The sequence below is a fragment of the Dromiciops gliroides genome, chromosome 4 (genome assembly GCF_019393635.1).
Source record: "Dromiciops gliroides isolate mDroGli1 chromosome 4, mDroGli1.pri, whole genome shotgun sequence".
NCBI classification, from domain to species: Eukaryota; Metazoa; Chordata; class Mammalia; order Microbiotheria; family Microbiotheriidae; genus Dromiciops; species Dromiciops gliroides.
Window position 1 is genome coordinate 255,337,903 of NC_057864.1, and position 19,380 is coordinate 255,357,282.

A 19,380-nucleotide genomic window follows, 5' to 3' on the forward strand; every position below is an offset into this window, starting at 1 on the left:
ATGGAGGAGTGAGGAGGGGGGCTGTTTTAGGAGGAAGGACAAGGATTCTTCTCCAGGAGAGAGTGAATGGGGGGAGCGAAAGTGGGTACAATATCTCTTCCAGGAGCGTTTATATCAAGCATTGGTGGTCTTGGGGGGGGGGTGGAGAAAGGGCAGTGGAGAAAACCAAGAATGGCCTATCTTTGAGGGGTAGGGCAGAGAGGAAAATCTCAAATATTGATAGCCTTGACTTTTCAGTTGGGGATCGGTCCTAGGATAACAGTCTCCTCCCTCCCCCTTATTGGAAGGGGTCAGTGGGAGATGTGATTTCCTTACTACCACCCCCCTGATCCCTCCACACATCCCCATAAGATAAACTGGGTTGGGTCAGTGATTTCCCAGAGGGTAGAATTAGCTTAGCATGGTCCCAGCCTGCCCCCTTGCCCCTGCTTCTGCCCCGGTCCCCCCCCCCCTTTTCCTTTTTAATCCCCTCCAACATCTGGAGTTCCAAGACTAACATAGAAGCAGCGCCATCTTGCGGCCATATTGGGGAAAGCACTACTAGTCTCAAATTCCTGCCAGTCTGGAGAATCAGGGAGTGGGGATGGGAAAGGATTGGACACAGTGCAGAGGGAAGGTGTCAAGGGCCAAGGGCATGGCATGTGCCACCGATCCTGTCCTCTGTCCTAGGAGGACTTCCCTTCCCATCCCCATTTTTACGAATGGGAATTTTGAAGCCCAATACATGGAAGAAAGGATCCCAGGTGTGTTCCCCACCCTCCTCCTGAGTCAGTGTCGCCTCCCCCCACCCCAGCCCAGCCCCAGAGGGACGGGGAGCAGATACTGCCCTGCCAAAGGGCCCCCAGAGACACAGCACACAGGGGATATACAAAGCAAAGTGTTTACTAAGGCACAAGGCAGAGGAGGCCAGAGTCTGGCTGCCCTCCCTGGCAGCGCACCCTTGCCCCAACCCCACCCCCTGCCCTGGCACCAGCCCCCCGTTAAGGAGCTGACCCTGCAGAGGTGCAGCCACTGGTCTCCCCTGTGATCCTGCCCTCGCAAGGTCCTGGGAAAGGAGGCAGTTAGCACCAAAGTCGGGGTCCACTCCAGGTCTGCGGCAAGAGGTGAGGTGAGCACTGGGCTCCAGTCCTTCTCTACTGGGGTCCCAACATACTGATGTCCATGGTACCAGTGCATTACTGAACCACTGGTGGGTCTGAAGGGTGGGGAATGGGGAGACCCTCCCAGGAGACGCTTCTGCGATTTTCCCTCCCTATATGCACCCTGCCCTTGCAGCCTGGTTAGGAGGAAGGGGCCAGAGTAGGCACTGTAAGACCCTTCAGATCTCTTGGTATGCTGCCACCCGGCATGGTCAGGCCTCTTCTCCCACACTAGACACCCTCCACCCATTCCAAGCTGATCTCAGCTCTCAGGGCCAGGCCCTTCAGGTCTCTCTGTGCAAGGGTAGACAGTCTCCTGCCCCACTCCTGCCTACTCCATCCCCAGAGAGTGGGAATGGGAGAGGAAGGGTGCTATGGGGAACTATGGGGTCCCAGGGGCCAGGCTGGCCCCCCATGAGATTTCCGGCACCCCATGAGAGCTCCAGCTCCCAGTCCCTTGAAGCACGTCCTGCATGTCAGGGGCCTGGATGGGCTGGGAGGCCTAGAGTTGGGAGCACAGGGTTAGGAAGAGTGGGGGAGGCGGGAGTGGGGGAGCCAGTGTCCACACAGGTCGCTAATCACACACGAGTGCAGATTGGAGGGAGGTGAGAGGAAGGGAAGACTCCCCATCACCCATCCCTCCCTCCCAACCCCCCAGGGCTTGTCCCTCCTCCCCAGCTCTGGGGGGGGTGGGAGGGGGTGGCTGGGGTCACAGCATGTCCCCTTCCTCCATGCTGAAGCTGCTACGCCGGCTGCTGGCCTTAGAGGCCTCAGGTGACATGGTGGAGAAGAGGGGGTCGGAAGCCAAGGGCAACATGGTGTCGTCCAGAAGCATCAGATGGTCCAGCTCCTTCTTGGACAGGGAGGGGAAGAGGGAGCCATGCTCAGGCCCCAGGGGGTCAGGGAAACCCTGGGGCCCCTCGCCCCCACCGAAACTCAAGTTTTGGCTGAAGTCCAGTTGGTAAGGAGACTGTGGGGGCAGCGGCGGGGGTGGTGGTGGTGGTGGTTGAGGAGGCAGGGTCAGAGAGGGCTCTTGGTCAGGGAGCTCTGCAGTGGGGAGCAAGGACTCCCCCAGGCCCTCCTCACCGGGGAGCTCTTGTTTCACCACCTGCTGGGCCAATTCAGCCATGTTAACACCAGATGGGGAAGCTGTGGGTAAGCCATGGACGCGAGCCTGCATCTCCAGCTCCTGTGAGAAATGAGAAAGAGTGGGGGACATTGGGGGAGCTTCCACAAGATGCCAGAGATAGAAGAGGCCTTGGGATGAGTACAGGACCAGGATTCAAATCCCATCTCTGACATTTAACTCTATATGTGATCTTGGGCAAGTCAACAGTCACCTTGGGCCTCCCTTAGTTTCTCCATCTGTAAAATGAAGGGGTTGGACTAGAGAGCTTCTGAAGTCCCCTCCAATCTCTAGATATGTGATCCTAGTCCATGTGGTTCTACTTTAAGTAAGAGGACAGAGGGGGTGGCCAGGTGGCACAGTGGATAAAGCACTGGCCCTGGATTCAGAAGGACCTGAGTTCAAATCCGGCCTCAGACACTTGACACTTACTAGCTGTGTGACCCTGGGCAAGTCACTTAACCTCCATTGCTCGGCAAAAAAAAAAAAAAAAAAAAGTAAGAGGACAGAACGGGAGTCTCAGAGAAGGGAAGTGATTTGGCCAAGATCACACAGCTATGGAGTGCCCAGAGATAGGACTGGAATCCATAGCTCCAAATTCTAGGCCCCTCCCCCCAAGCTCCCTATGGGTCTCCCAGGAAGTCTCAGGCTAAAGGACACCAAGACACCCCCTCCCCCGCCGTGTTAAAGGTCAGGAGGTCAGACCTGAATGCGAAGCCACAACTGCTTGTTTGTCATCTCCAGGCGCCGGGAGTGGTTTTCCAGATCCCTGGATTTCTGCAGATCCTTCTGCATCCGACGAATGTAATCCACCGAGGCCTTCAGGATAGTCCCCTTGTTCCAGCGCACGTCCCTGAAACAAGAGATGGTCACGCACCACCACCTTTGCCCTCCAGCCCCGTGAGAGCAGGCCTTCTCTCTCAGACACATCCATCCCCAGCTTCCAGTCCCCATCACCAGGGAGGGACAGAGAATCAGGACCCTGCCCGTGCCACATCTGGACCACTGTAAACCTGCTCTCCCTGCCTCCACCCTCCTCCTTCCCCAAACTCCATAGAGTGGCCAGTTTGATCTTCCTAAGTAAAGTCAGTCAGACTCAGTCAGTCCCTTCCTCAAAATCCTACCAGCTCTAGGATCAAGGCCACACTCCTGAGTCAGGTATTCAAAGTCCTTGAGAGCTTGGCTCCAAACTACCTCTCCAGTCTTTCTTCCCATCACTGTCCTACCTTACACAGGCCTCATGCATTCCAGCCTCTTTGCTTTTGCTCAGAATGCTTCTGCCCTAACTCCTTCTGCCTTTCTTCCAGATGCTACCCCCTCCACAAAGCCTTCCCTGACTATGCTGCCAGATCTCTCCCTCCTGTGTGACCATAATGACAACTAACATTTATATGGTGCCAGGCACTGTGCTAAGCACTTTTACAAATAGTCTCTTATTTGCTCCTCGCTACAACCCCAGAAGGTAGGTGCTATTATTATCCCCACTTTATAGGTAGGGAAACTGAGGCAAAAAGAGTAAGTGACTTGCCTAGGGTCAGACAGCTATTAAATATCTGAGGCTGGATTTGAATTAAGGTAATTCTGATTCTAGACATGATGCTCTATCCACTGTGCCACCTAGCTGCCCCCTATCATTTACATGGGTGCCATGCTGTAGGCACTAAGCTTCTACTGCCTGGTATGGATGGATGGATGGAAGGATAGAGGATGGGTGGATGGATGGGTGGATCATGGATGGATGGGTAGATGATAGATGGATGGATGGAATTTGCAGTGAGTCTTGGCTCTCCCAACTAAACTATGAGGGGCAGCTAGGTGACACAGTGGATAGAGCACCAGCCCTGGAGTCAGGAGGACCTGAGTTCAAATCCGGCCTCAGACACTTAACACTTACTAGCTGTGTGACCCTGGGCAAGTCACTTAATCTCAATTGCCTCAACAAACAAATAAACAAACAAACAAAACCCAACTAAACTATGAGCTCCATGAGGGCAGAGACTATCCCTTATCCTTCTTCGTATTCCGCCTAATCAGGCTCCCTACCCTTCACAGTCCTTTTTAATGTCTTAGTCTTTTTGGCATGATAACACTTGATCAACACACACTGTTGATGGTCATTATCATCTTTTCATTTCATTTATTTATTTATTTATTTACTTATTTTTGTAGGGCAATGGGGGTTAAGTGACTTGCCCAGGGTCACACAGCTAGTAAGTGTCAAGTGTCTGAGGCCGGATTTGAACTCAGGTCCTCCTGAATTTAGGGCCTGTGCTTTATCCACGGTGCCACCTAGCTGCCCCCATCTTTTTATTTTTTAAATCCACCCAGGACTTTGCCTGGCCCACTCAGATCTGGGCCTTGACCCCTGGTCTCTTAGTTTTCTTTTTACAAAATGCTCAAGAAGTCCTGATTGTTTGTGGATTTTCCTACAAAATGGCTTAGCTAAGGTTATATATCTAGTGATAGGCAGAGCTAGATCGGAAATCAGACCCCAGGGCCCCTGACGCTCAATCTTCTATCCCCTGAAGCAGGCAAACAAGGTCAAGGCCTTGGCACCCAGGAAATCTACAAGACATCGCAGTTTCCTGACCAGCTGATGCTCTGACTCCTCTAACTTTACTCATTCCCCACCCCACTCCCACTTCCCAAAATCTGAACTCACAGGTCATTGGCCTTGGGAATCAGCATGCCCAGCTCCTTGATTCGGTCATTGATATTGAATCTTCGCCTTCTTTCAACTAAGAATGAGAGATAGATGGGAGGTGGGGGAGGGAGAGACAAACAGTTAAGGAGAATCAGGGTACCCACCTTCACCCTGGGGCCCCAGGGTCTGACCATGAGAATCCCTTTGAAGCCCAAGAGGAAATATGGCCCTAAGGCCCAGAGGAGCCACAGCCAATCTCCATCTTTCGGATAACAGTATCATACATTTGGAGCTGGCCATCAAGTCCAATATTCTTATTTTATGAATGACGAAACAGTGTCTGAGAGAGGTGACATATCTTCCCTGGAATCACATAGCTAGTAAATGTCTGAAGCAGAATTTGAACTCAGGTCTTCTTGATGCGAAGTCTAGAACTCTATCCATAGTGGCCCCCAGCCACACATCCCATTTGGTTATAAGGTGATTGGACCATAGTTCTAGAACTTAAGAAACCCCAGAGGATTTCTGGTCTAACTCCCTCATTTTGTAGATTTGGAAAATGAGGCTCAGGGAGGATGTGACTTGACCAAGGTGGCCCAAGTAAACAATCACCAAAAGTGGGATTTGAACCCAGGATCTTTACTTCTGGAACCAATGCTCTTTTCCTGGTACTATGTGATGATACTCCAGAGTTAGAAAGCTCATTACCTTCACACAGAAGCAGCCAATTCCTCTTTTGGACAGTGCTCGAATTCTCTGAAGTTTTTCCTTACACTGAAATGTTCCTTCTCTTTTCTCCCCTTGGCCTCCAGTTTAGGGCCCACCATATGGGGGGAGGTGAGGAAGAGACCACAGTTCAGAGTGGAGTCATGTTCCTCGATCTTGCTCCAATTCCACAGTAAATACCTCCACAAAGGGAGTGGTTAGGGGACAAGGGAGTTAGATAGATAAGGGGGTCTCAAAACAGGCTGTTGTAGCTGGCAGAAGGGGAAAGGAAAGTTGGACAGGAGGCATATGGAATCATTTTAGTCATGACTGATTCTGCAATCCCATTTGGGGTTTTCTTGGCAAAGATACTGGAATGGCTTGCCATTTCCTTCTCCAACTCATTTTACAGATGAGGAAACTGAGGCAAGCAGGGTGAAGTGACTTGCCCATGGTCACACAGCTAGTAAGTGTCTGAGCTCAGATTTGAACTCAGGAAGAAGAGTCTTCCTGATCCCAGTATTCTATCCACTGCACCACCTAGCTGCTCAGAGGCAAGGCTGGCCCTAGGCAAGGCTGTTTAGTAGCTGAAGTACCCCTCACTTAACTATACTTTCTTTGCCTTTCAGCACAGACCCCTAGAATGCCAGAACTAGAAGAGAGCTTGCAAGTCATCTGGTCCAACCCTTTCATTTTATAAGTGAAATCTATAAGGGGGCAGTGACTTGCCCAAGGTAATACAGGTAATTAATGACAGAGATGGAATTAGAAACCAGTCCTCCTCACTCCCAACCTAGTGCTTTTCATCCTGCAGCAGGACCCCTTCCCTCATGAAGCCCAGAGTGCTCATGTTACTACCTCTTTCCTATCCTCTAAAATAGGAGGAGGTTATCCGACACTCTAATTTGAACTAAAGTTTAACGGCCTTAAGTGATCACACCTCAAAGGGACATTGGACCAGAGAGAAAGGGTCATGCTTAGCCCTAAGGCTGCAGTGAAGATTCCTGGCCTCAGTGGGGGAAGAGATTTGGCCGGGAAGGGATCTTCCTCTTCTTTTGTTTTGTTTTTTTAAATAAAAAAATCAAACCATGGAGCAGAGCCCAGGAACAATAGAAAAGGAACTCTGGAGTGAGAGGATTCAGATTCAAATCCTGTCTCTGGCACTTAATAGTTTTGTGACCTTGGGTACTTCCTAGAGCTTAGTTTCTTCATCTGTATAGTGAGAAGGTTAGACTAACTAGCTTCTAAGGTCCCTTCCAGCTCTAGACCTTTGTATGATCTTAGGATCTTATAAATCTACTTAGATGACTTAGGAGGCTGGCTAGCTTCCCACCGCAGGCCAGACTGAAGTAGCATGTCCAAAAGTGACAACAGGAAATAGGGATGTGTACTTCCGGATGGAAGGAAGTGAGGCTGGGGAAAGTGAGGGAGGGCTCAGCAGGACTTACTAAGGTTGTGATTGTCTTTCTTCTGTCGTTCCTTGGCCAAAGCCCGGCTCTCGGCATCTATAACCAGATGGGAAAGGAGAGAGACAACAATAATCAGTAGCAACCTTGACGATGGGTACAGGGGTAGGAAGGAGGGAAAAGACAAGGTAGGGAGGGGACTTAGAAAGTAGAGTGGATCTTAAACCTGTGAGCTCTCTCTTCTGGGCCAAGTCAGCAGGGCAGGAGCTGCTGGTGACACCTACAAGGGAGGCCGTGACCTGGGGGTCTCCACTGTACACTGTCAGGTGGCTGCTGGACAGAGGCAGCTGTGGGAGAAAGAAAAAAAGAAAAGATCTGAGTAAGAACTTCTTTCATCAGAGACTCAGGGAGGGACAGCTATTCAAAGGGCTCTTTACCCTGGGGAAAACATTTCAGGGGAGGAGTAAGCTGAAAGTAACCAATGATGACTTCAGAGAATGAGTAGTGACAATCATGCCTCCTCAGCAGAGAGGTGGTGGACCATAGGTATGGAATGAGGCATACATTTTCAGACATGACCATTGTGGCGATTTGTTTTTACTTAACTGTGCTAATGTTTACAAGGGCCTTCCCTTTAGATCTAGAGGAAGGGAGGGAAATCATTGGAAAATGTCAGTGATGTTAAAAAAAAAAAGAATGAAAAGAACATGAATAAAGTATTTTGAGAGAGAGAAAGGAATGAGTCAGACAAGATCATTTCAGAGAAAGTCACAACAACCAAAACCTGAGTCTCAGTCTTACTTTAAAAATCTAAGATTTCAGAATTTAGTGCCTGGAAAGTGAATAAACTGTTCATACCCTTTGACTCAATACTCCCATTACTAGGCATCAATGACCAAGAGATAGAAATAAAGGTCCCATGTACACTAAAATATTCATAGCAGCCCTTTTTGTGTAACAAAAACCTGGAAACAAAATAGATGTCCCCACACTGGGGAATGGCTGAATAAATTGTGGTACATGAATACAAAGGAATTACACTACTTCACAAAAGATGAAAAATAAGAGGAACTCCGAGAAACATGGGAAGAAACATATGAACTAATGCAGAGAAACGAAAGCAAAATCAGGAGGACAATGTGCACAATGATAACAATCACAAATGAAAAATTACATTAAAAGGCAGCGGAACTCGACTTAAATGCAATGACCCATGTGGGTCCTAAAGGGCTGAAAAGGAAACATACTTCTCTCCTCTTGATAGAAAGATGGGGGGCTACAGGCACAGGACATTGAATATGCTCACAGACACTCCTGCCATGCAATAGGTTTGGCTTAATTATTTGAGTAATTAGAGTTTGTGGGGACCTTTGTTTCTGTTTTTGACCACCCTGTCATTTTTGCCCAGTAAAGGAAGCACTGGGTCTAAGGGTATGAACTAAGTCACCTTCCAAGCACTAAATTCTAAAATCTTTAGGTTGGTTGTTGATGGTGTTGGGCATGTGTATGTGTATGGGGAAATGGTGTAGAGCAGGAAGTAACTGGTGTAAAAAAACAAAAAAAGAACCAGTAAAACAAACAAATAAAAAACAAGAATTCAGTGTCCAAGTTACCCTTTTCCTGAATTTCTAGCCTTTACTTTAAACCCCAAGACTTATAGGCCTTCTGATTGTACTAACAAGCTCACACAGTTCACAGATGGGCAGACATGCTCAGCCAGGGACACAGAACAGGTAGAAATGTACACATGCATATACATGTACACACACTCACTCACTCAGCTCTCCAGCCTTCTCAAACTCAGCTAGTTCTCAGCTCAGGCCCAAACCAGCCCAAGCCAGCGCTGGGCTGCTAACCTACTGAGCCTGACTACTTCCAGCAGAAATCTGAGATTTTTCCTTCACTGGCATGGGCCAAGGGCCAGGAAGCCTGGGGACAACCAGTTCAGCCAGGTGCCCAAAGCTCAGGCATCAGGGATGAGATGGGGAGACCTGTGAGGGAGGGGCAGGGATACTTCTTGAGGAAGGGGAGAACCCAGAAACCTCACCTTCCTAGTGATTCTTAGGTTGCTATTTTTCAAACCCATTCAAATTCTGTCCTTTTGTTTTGAGCCTCACAAATGCCCTCTGGGCTAGGCTGGGCATGTTGATATGATTTTACTGCAGATAAGAAAAAAGAGTCATTTGCCCAGGGTCACCACAGAGGGAATTAGTGTCAGCTGGGGCTAGAACTCAAATCTAAATCCTAAAGCACGATTCTCCTCAGACTTACCCCAGTGCACTGTCTCTCTTAAGGATCCAGGCCTCCCTGGATGACTGAAGGCCCTTTCACCAGCTTAGCTATATGAGGGTCTGTTCCCATGGGACTGGGCTAGACCCAGGGCCCCCTCCTCCCACAAAGAGAAGAGCACCTGCACCCCCCTATCTGTCAGGACAGGAACAGCCTTCCCCATCCAAAACCCCAGCCCAGTCCTCTCTATCCCAAGGAAACACAACATTTAATACCATTTTCATGTCTTTGTTCCTACCATTTCCCTCTGCCTCTAATTCTCCACCCCCTCTACCACCCCCACCCCACCACGACCTCCTGCACTGGCTCTCCAAACCCCCCCCCCCTTCTCCTTCAGGGCTGGGTTCTAATCCTACCTCTTCCAGAAAGGCCTCCTCTTGTTCTCCTCCAGTGCTCATTGAGTTTCCTGTTCTAATTCTTATAGTATTTATAGGCTGTGCCATATAATCAGCCACTTAATTATATTTTGGTATCTTTCTCTGTTTGTCTTGTGTGTGTGTGGTAAATAGAGGGGTAGGAAGCACACTGGGCACTTATTATCTGTGTGACCTTAGGCAAGTGACATCCCTCACTAGACTTTAGTCTTCTCCTCTATAAAATGACAAGGTTGAGCTAGTTGGGAAAGTCTTCGACTCTCATCTTAGTGAGCTTGAGGGCTATGTCTTATCTTGCTCCTGTATCCCCCAAGATATCTAGTACCTTACTCACTCCTTGTCCCACCCCCACCTCCCCACCCGACTCTGCCTGTCCATACCGTGTTGGGCATCTGAATCTCCGGATTGATATATCCCAGGACATCATCCAAGCGCATGATGTTGTCAATAACGTCATCGAGCTGGAAGAAAAAAAGATGTATGTCAGTCATATGTCCTTGGCATCTCCTACTTTGGGGAAGAGTGGACAGATTTCAGGTTGCCTCTAAAGCAGAGATTAAAGGTGGGCAGATAACAACCGGCCACCTAGGGCTATTGCTCTGTCCTGCCTTCTTCCATCCAGCCTGGCTCCTTTTTCCTTAAGGCTAAGAAACTCTGGAGGGAGGGACAGGCACAGACTTAGGGAATCTGGGGGTATGGCAACCAACTTCCAACCCCTAGGAATCCTGATTAACAGCTTCTAGAAGATTCAGCTCAAGGAGGGCAAAGTCTATGTCTTCTCCTAGCTTTATATCTCCCCCAGAGGAACTTTGCTTAGAGGCAAGCCAGATGGTGCAGTGAATACAATGAGAGGTCTGGAATGCAGAAAACCTGTATTCAAATCTGCCCTGAGACACTTACTAGCTGTGTGGACTCCAGGTAAGTCACTTAAATTGCTGTCTGCCTCAGTTTCCTCATCTGTAAAGTGCGAATAATAATACCATCTGCCTGTCAAGTTTGTTGTGAGGATCAAGCGAGAGCATATTTGTAAGGCACTTACTAAAGTAACTGGCACATAGTAGGTGCTTAATAAATGTTTGTTCCCTACCTTCCTTTGTTTGCACTTAGTAAGTGCTTAATAACTGTTGCTGAATTGAATTGGGGGAGTTTTCATGGTTTCCTAGCTAAACAGTGTGACTCATCAGCCCCACAAGTTGATGGGCTCCAAGGCTAGATTAGTGGAAACACAACATCCACAAATCCCACTGTACTTTGCCCAAGTCAGGTCATAGCTATAATCTTGTTTGGAGCACTACATTTTAAGAAGGATATCTGACAAGATGAATTTCATCCAGAGAAAAGAGACTGAGATGATAAGGGACCTTAAAACCAAGCCAGAGTGGGATCGGTTGAAGAAACCAGGGATGTTTATTTAGCCTGCAAAAACAGAGGGACCTGAGGTAGAAGTGAGACATGACTGCATTTGTCCAAGTATCTTAGGCGTTGTCTGGAGAACATGCACTAGAGATGTGTTTTATTTAGTATGAGAAGAACTAGGATCAACGGAAACAGATTTTGGTCTAATAGGGGCCGAACCTATGATCTCACTCATATAGGGAATTCCAAAGCAAGGCAATATTTTCTACCAATATCAGGAAAAAATTTCCTAAAAGTCATCATTGTTGTTCATCCTTTGTTTCAAAGAGGTACGATGACATCAGGGGGTGATGTCTTGACTCATGTGTGAATTGGATTTAAGTGAGGCAGAGTTGCACAAAGTCATCAGCCACTCTTCCAGAGTCATCAAAGTCCAGTGGCAAGACCAAAGTCAGGATGACTGGCAATGGCCTGAGATGCAGTGGCTGACCTTGGCACCTTTGATGTCTGACCAAGCTCTAAGCTCTCCACATCCCTGCTTCAGCCTTCATGGCCATTGGAACCAATTATTCTCATCTACTCGTTCTGCTAGAAGGGGCGCTGTCCCAAAACAAAATAAGCTTCCTCAGTAGATATGAGTGCCCTATAACTGGAGGGTGGCCCACATGGCCACTTGTCAGGGATGCTATAGAGGTAACTCCTGTCGAAACTCAAATTGGACCAGATGACATCTCTGAGGTCTCTTCTAAGGCTGAGATTCTTCTACTGAAGAATCATATAACACAGCTAGAAACCAGGTGAATTTGCCATTCCCTCCCACTCCAATTTTCATTCTTACAATGAGGACTTTCAGAAGGTCTTGAAGGGAGCCCACTCCCACACTTTCCTTAGCCACTTATTTATCCTCATCTACCCGATGCTTTGGAAGCATGTATTAATCATATTTCTGTGATGCTTGCTTCCTTTTATCAGACTGGGAGGTCCCCAAGTCTAGGAATTGTGTTCCTTCCATCAAAATGGGGACTATTCAAGGACAGGGACCAAACCTTCCCCTATCAGACTGTGGGTACCTGAAGGCAGAGGCTGCATCTCTCCCATCAGACTAGAAGCTCCCTGAGGGTAGGGATTGTGACCATATCTGATTAACTGTTCCCTGAGAGCTTCCCTCATGCTCCCAGGGAGCCCCATGCTGGCCCTTGCACCTAAACAGTCCATGGTAGTAGCACATGGCCTGACTCACCTCCCTCTCTGGATTGGAGCCGATATTGAGCATAGCCATGGGGCTGTTGGGGGCACTATTGCCGGCAGAGGAGGATAGCACGTGGCCAGCCCGGACCCCGGGAGAAGCAGCTGGTGGCGGCTTTGGGGAGCTCTGGGCAGGGCTGATGTGGGCAGCAAACTTGTTCCCGTAGGTCTCGGACAAGTACTCCCGCACCTTCTGGTCTCGGGACTGTTGCAGGTGGTAGGAGGTGGGGTTTTCCAGGTAGGACTGCACCTATAGGCCCAAAGAGAAAGGGGGAAAAGGTGTCAAGGGGGTGAAGAGCCCCAGGAGGGGCAGCAGTATTCCCAGGGTGGAAGGGATTCATCCAGGGTGGGTAGTACCTTCAGGACCTCCCCTGGCACAGGGGGTGGGGACTGGAAGTGGACTGGTGTGTTGATGGCTGGGGTCGGGGGTCCTGGCAGTTGCTGCTGCTGCTGCTGTTGCTGCTGCTGCATATAATGCATCACAGCCTGTTGTTGCATCCGCTCACGCTGCTCCTCCTGCTGAGCCTGCTCCCTCATGAGCTGCATTCGAAGGCCGATGCGGGACGCCATGGCAGCTGGCTGCAGGTGCCCGAAGGCAAGCTGGATTCCTGTGGGAGAAGCAGAGGACCAGTGGAGTTCATGCTCCCTCCCCCTCGAGAGCAGCCCCATGATAGTGGCCATTTAAGCAGTGCTTTACAAGGCTTTGAGCCCCACAATAGCCCTATGAAGCAGATACTGATACTATCCTCCTTTTACAGAGGAAGAAGCAGATCCACTTAACAAAGGTGAAGTGACTGGTCCAGGGTCACATAGCTAGTAAATGAGGGGCAGCTAGGTGTTGCAGTGGATAAAGCACTGGCCCTGGATTCAGGAGGACCTGAGTTCAAATCCGTCCACAGACAGTTGACACTTACGAGCTATGTGACCCTGAGCAAGTCACTTAACCCTCATTGCCCCGCAAAAAAACCCCAAAAAACAAAAACCCATAGCTAGTAAATGTCTAGGGCTGGATTTGAACCCAGTGGATAGAATGCCAGGCCTAGAGTCAGAAAGACCTGAGTTCAAATCTTACCTCAGACACTTATTAACTGTGTGACCCTGGGCAAGTCACTTAACCCTGTTTGCCTCAGTTTCCTCATCTGCAAACATGAGCCAGAGAAGGAAATGGCAAACCCCTCCTTTCTCGCCAAGAAAACCCCAAATGGGGTCGAGAAGAGTCAAACGCCTGAAAAACAACAACAACCTCCTGAATCCAAGTCTATCACTATCCACTGCACCATCAAGCTGCCTCAGAGCCCAGGTCTTTCTAAATTCAGCAGTCTATGGGAGGCAGTATGGTACAGTGGAAAGGATAGTGGGCCTACAGTCAAAGGAGCAGGATTCCACCCAGCTCTGCTGTTCCCCATCTCTTTGACCTTGGGCCGGTCACTACCCCTGGGCTTCAGTTTCCTCCTCTATATTTTATTTATTTATTTTTAGTGAGGCAATTGGGGTTAAGTGACTTGCCCAGGGTCACACAGCTAGTAAGTGTTAAGTGTCTGAGGTCGGATTTGAACTCAGGTCTTCCTGACTCCAGGGCTGGTGCTCTATCCACTGCACCACCTAGCTGCCCCTTCCTCCTCTATAAAATAAGGGGCTTGGAATGGATGACTCAGAGGTCCCTGCCAGCTCATTTCTCATCCTTCTACCATGATGCACATAGGCACGGTTAGTGCTTAACAAGGGGCTAATGTTTAACAGTGGCCTGAGGGGCCCAGCTGCTATTCAGTAATCAGTGTTGGTCCAGCGACAGAATTCCCTCTTTAGGAAGTAGAAAGTTTCATTTAACCAAATCAATCACAAAAGACATACTTAAGCTATGCATTTCAATTGAACAAACATTTCTAAAATACTTAATATGTGCTGAGCATAGATCCAGGCCCTAGAAATATCAATAACAGTTAGCATTTATATAGTCCATTAGCATTTGTTAAGAGCTTTATAAATATCATCTCAATTGTTATTGTCCCCACTTTACAGATAAGGAAACCCCAGGCAGAGAGTGATTAAGTGACTTGGCCAGGGTCACACAGCTAATAAGTGTCATAAGCGTCTGAGGCAGCATCTTGCTGCTTCAGGAGACCCCCTGAATACAGTGACTATCTCCCTCACCAGACTGAGGACTCCTTCAAAGCAGGGCCTATGTATCCACCAACAAAGGACCAAAAGGGTGATAGAGCTCTAAGTTCAAATCTAGATGGGCCACTAATTAGCTATGTGATCTCAGGTAAATCCCTTCCCTGATTTTCAATTTCCTCATCTTTAAAAATGAGCTCAATCATCCCTTTCAGATTTGACTTTCTATGACTAGAGGGTTCACTTGGATTTCACATATATACTCTGATGTTTTGGTTTAATTTAAACATAAACCATCCCCTCAGGCTAATACTGTTGACCATAACCACCTGTACCTGGCCAAAAAAAGAAAAAAAATCACATACATATATGTATGTGTGTATACATAATATATTTTTTATTTTAGTGAGGCAATTGGGGTTAAGTGACTTGCCCAGGGTCACACAGCTAGTAAGTGTTAAGTGTCTGAGGCCAGATTTGAACACAGGTACTCCTGACTTCAGGGCTGGTGCTTTATCCACTTCGCCACCTAGCCGCCCCCATAATATACTTTAAAAAAAATATTCCCATATCCCTTATCCCACTTAACCCTCACACCAGCTATATGTTCCTACCCGCAATACCTATATAACTCTACAATCTGTAAAAAAATTAAAAATTCTATTTGTAAACTCAAAGGAATGATTTGACCATGAAAAAAGTGTTACCATATTTAAAATGTTTTCCAGGTTAATAGCAAAATACACACGTGTACAGTGCTTTACCTTTTTTTCTTTAAAGGCAATTGGGATTAAGTGACTTACCCAGGGTCACACAGCTAGTGTCACGTGTCTGAGGCCACATTTGAACTCAGGTCCTCCTGACCTATGCTCTATCCACTGTACCACCTAGCTGCCCCTACAGGGCTTTCCTAAACACAGTCAGGTCCCAATTAATGCAAATAATGAAAGTAGTTGAGTATAATGTATTCAAATTTGCACTCAGGTATAATTGTGTAAGATATGGTTATTGGTTCCAGTCCAACAGAAATATACAATGTGAATTCAAATACTGCCACCACACCAAGAGGATTCTTTGTTCCTACTATTCACAGAAGCTCACATTTCTCATTGTATCTTCCCCAACTCCTCCAATGAGATAGAAGACCTCCTATCAATGGATCCCAGGACATAGAGCTAAGGGCCACCCTCAAGGGTTAACTGATTAAGCTGTCTCAAAAAAATTTTTTTAAGTAATAAACATTTTTATTTATAGTTTTGGGTTCCAATTTTTATCCCTCCTTCCCTCCCTCCCCTCCCACCTCCCTGAGGCGGTAAGCAATCAGATATAGGTTATACATGTACAATTATGTAAAACATTACTAGTCATTTTGTATATGAAAACCTGAATAAAAGAAAAAAAGAGTGAAAAATAGCATGCTTCAGCTGTGTTCCATCAACATCAGTTCTTTCTTTGGAGGTGGACAGTATGTTTCATCAATAGTCCTTTGGGATTGTCTTGGATCATTGTATTGTTGAGAACAGTTAAAGCTGACTCAATTTGACCAGCTCTCACACCTTCATTAGCTCTTACCTGGGCTATTGACCTCCCTGCCTCAAATCCCCAGGAGGCCTTTCCTAGCCACCCCCTCCCCAGTTGTTAAGGCTTTCTCTTCTTCCAGCTACTCTGCATGGATCTTATAAGCTTCTATTTATTTGCATGTTGTGTCCTGCATTAGAGAAGAAGCTCTCTGAAGGCAGGGATTGATTGTTTTTTGCCTTTATTTGTATTCCAGATACTAGCCACAGTGCTTTGAACATTGTAAACTATCAATAAATGCTTAGAATTGATAAATGGGGGCAGCTAGGTGGTGCAGTGGGTAAAGCACCGGCCCTGGATTCAGAAGGACCTGAGTTCAAATTTGACCTCAGACACTTGACACTAGCTGTGTGACCCTGGACAAGTCACTTAACCCTCATTGCCCAGCAAAAAAAAAAAAGAAAAAGAACCAATAAATGATTTCTAAGAGCTGGAAGAAATCTTAGGAGCCACCCAGTCCAATCCCCACCCCCCCAACCACACCCCCCATTTTACAAATGAGGAAACAGAGACCCAGAAAGATTAAGTGGCTTACCCAAGGTCATAGTCATAGTAAAAATCAGAGGTGAGATTTGAACCAGAGCCCTATTATTTGAGACTGTTCCCTTTCAACTATGCATACCAACATGTAGGCAGCAAAGTCAGTATTGAAACCCAATTCTTGAGACCCAAACTCTTTCCATTATACCTCAGTTTTTGCCAATGAGTAAAAATGATGGAGGAAACTAGTGGCTTAAAGTGAGGAAGACCCGAGTTCAAATCCCACTTCAGACACTTACTAGCTATGTGACCCTGGGCAAGTCACTTAACCTCCATTTGCCTTAATCTGCTGGAAAAGGAAATGGCAAACCACTCCGTTATCTTTGCCAAGTAAACCCCCTGGAGAACATTGGTACTAATGGGGTCAAGAAGAGTCAGACATGACATGACAAAAATAATGGCCATTTCAAAAAACCAAAATGAAACTTTGAAAAAAAAAATTCTGGGATAAAATTAATTTCAACTAAACTGCTACGGTTCAATCAACACTGGATAATAAATTGAGAGATGAAAGAAACCTCAGGGGCTATTTTACTAATGAGGAGCTAAGGTCTAGAATTGTTAAGTGACTAACCCAGAGTCATACAGCTGAGAAGTGTCTGCGGCAGTGTTTGAATTCGAGTCTATGGAGATTCCAAGTCCAAGTCGCGTCCAGACGGCCTGATCCAGATACCACACACAGACTGAGTTAATGAGTTTTTCAAGTGCTCGGTGAATCTTTTTTTGAGGCGTACGGGTAGCAGCTCTCGTTTATATAGCTCGTCAAGGTGAGGTAGTTGCTATCGCCATGTTACAAATGAGAACCCAGGCTTACAGGGTAAGTGACTCGTCCAGGGTCATGGAATCCAGGTACTCCAAGCCCAGCCTTCGCTCCAAAGTGCGGCTGCCACCACCAACCACCACCAGCAACAACAACACTAGAGCGCGCATCCTCCAGCTCCCTCTCACTGTCCCGTCTCCTGAGGGCGCTCACCTCTGGCCAAGGGAATGTAGTCAATTGGAGACATAGAAGCGGGGGTCCAACATAGAAGCCCCTCACAGAAGTGCTTTCCCCGGCAGCAGAAAAGTGGAATGGGAGGGAGAGGGAACGCGAGAGGGAGAGGGAGCCGCCAGGGTGGAGTGGAAGAGGAAGAGGGGGCGGGGGAGTGAGAGGAGGAAGGGCAGGCACCCGACACGAGTCTTCCCCCACCCACCCCCCATGCCAGGGAACTGGATGAGTTGTTTTTTCCAGACTGGATCTACTGGGGAGGGGGAGGGACTTCTGCGCCTTTTGAATCACAGACAAGGTATATGCCAGATCCCTCGCAAAGTATTTTTGAGACAAGAGCTCTGGCAGTTTATCAGGATGCTGGCTGGAGCCGGAGGAGCATAATCTACCCACGTGTCTGGGACAGGGGGAGGGGGAGGAGCCCTCCCTTCAAAGCCCTTTTCCAGCCCGGGTGGAATCCGGAAGGGCTCCTCCAACCCCAGCCCCTGGAAGGTCTGGCTGGACCCTGGGGAGGAGCGAAGGGGAGGGAAACCTGGGGCAGGCGGCTAATCTCATTAGCAGCTTTCTCTAAATCCGGGCCCCTCGGCTTCTGCGGGGCGGGGAGACAATCCAATCCCCACCTTGCCCCTCGGCCACACTCATTCTCTTCCTGGGGTCCTTTGGAGTTCGGCGGTATCTCTAGCTAGACCACTCATCAAACCTCCCCTCCTCTTCCCCGCAATACCCCAGGACCCCAGCCTAGGGCCCAGACCCAAGCTCCATCCCCACCTGCCCCATGCTTTCCCCCTCCTCTACCCCCTCCCCCAGTGCAGAAAGACACAGTCTGATTACTGCGGGAGGAGGTTGGTGAGGGGGCTCGTCCAAGGGGCCTGGCAGCACCAGCCGGCATATGGGGTGGGAGAGGTGGAGGATGGGGGGTGATGGCAGGACACTGACAGGGCTCTTGTTCTTCTCCACAAAGGGACCAGGCGCCAATTATGGGGCAAGGAGGCAAAGCGGGCACTGTTGGAACGGGCTGCTCTGGAATGGGCTTACCTAGTACCTACATACAGGGCACATCTGCAGAGAGACCAACCACATCTGGAGTAGGAAGAGTCCATGAAGACGGGGCTGGGAGGGTGACCAGGTCAGAATCGTTGGTTCAGAGTTCCAGAACTCGACGAGACCTCTGAGACCAATCAGTCCAACACCATTTCACAGGGGAGAAAACTGAGGAGAGGCTAGGGGACTTGACTTCCACTGTGACCAATATATTCAACTCAATAAACATTTATTAAGCACCTACTATGTGCCAGTACCTGTGTATGGCTGTGAGAGTTGGACTGTAATGGAATCTGGCAGAATTGACACTTTCAAATTGTAGTGCTGGAGAAGACTCAGAGAGTCCCTTGGATAGTAAGGGGAGCAAATCAGTCCTTGCATAAGGAAATTCATTCAGATTATTCACTGGAGGGCCACATACGGAAGCTGAAGCTTAAATATGTTGGTTGGTCACATAATGAGAAGATGGAGCTCATTGGAAAAGAGCCTGTTGTTGGGAAAGATTGAAAGCAAAAGGAAAAGGGGCTGGCAGAGGTTGAGATGGATAGATGGTATCATGAATATGATGTTGTACATGAGTTTGGACAGACTTTGGAAGATGTGAAGGAAAGAAGAGCCTGGTGTGCTAATGGCCCATTGGGTCATGAAGAGTCTGACATGACAGAGCAACAACAAGTACCAGGCACTGTGCTAAGTGCTGGGGATACAAAAAGAGGCAAAAGACAGTCCCTGTCCTTAAGGATCTTATAATCTAAGGGGGTCAAACAACATGCAAACAAATATATACAAAGCAAGCTAAATACAGGATTAGTTGGAGATAATTAACAGAAGAAA

The 19,380-nt window shown here is 48.1% G+C and overlaps 1 protein-coding gene across 3 annotated transcripts in view; it reads right to left on the reverse strand.

Moving 5' to 3' along the window:
• Positions 1-932: 932 nt before the first annotated feature.
• TFEB (transcription factor EB) overlaps positions 933-19,380 on the reverse strand; it is an 87,541-nt gene continuing 69,093 nt past the window's right edge. The window contains exons 1-9 of one of the 3 annotated variants that reach the window (XM_043964200.1): positions 17,092-17,215; positions 12,642-12,892; positions 12,280-12,534; positions 10,064-10,144; positions 7,247-7,367; positions 7,063-7,119; positions 4,928-5,003; positions 2,971-3,118; positions 933-2,328 (exon numbers count right to left, since the gene is read on the reverse strand). In XM_043964200.1, the coding sequence (XP_043820135.1) occupies positions 1,849-2,328; positions 2,971-3,118; positions 4,928-5,003; positions 7,063-7,119; positions 7,247-7,367; positions 10,064-10,144; positions 12,280-12,534; positions 12,642-12,892; positions 17,092-17,101 (1,479 nt within the window). In that variant the 5' untranslated portion in view covers positions 17,102-17,215 and the 3' untranslated portion in view covers positions 933-1,848. Of the gene's footprint in view, positions 2,329-2,970; positions 3,119-4,927; positions 5,004-7,062; positions 7,120-7,246; positions 7,368-10,063; positions 10,145-12,279; positions 12,535-12,641; positions 12,893-17,091; positions 17,216-19,380 lie in introns of those variants that run through there. The other 2 variants (XM_043964202.1, XM_043964201.1) reach the window with 2 other exon arrangements.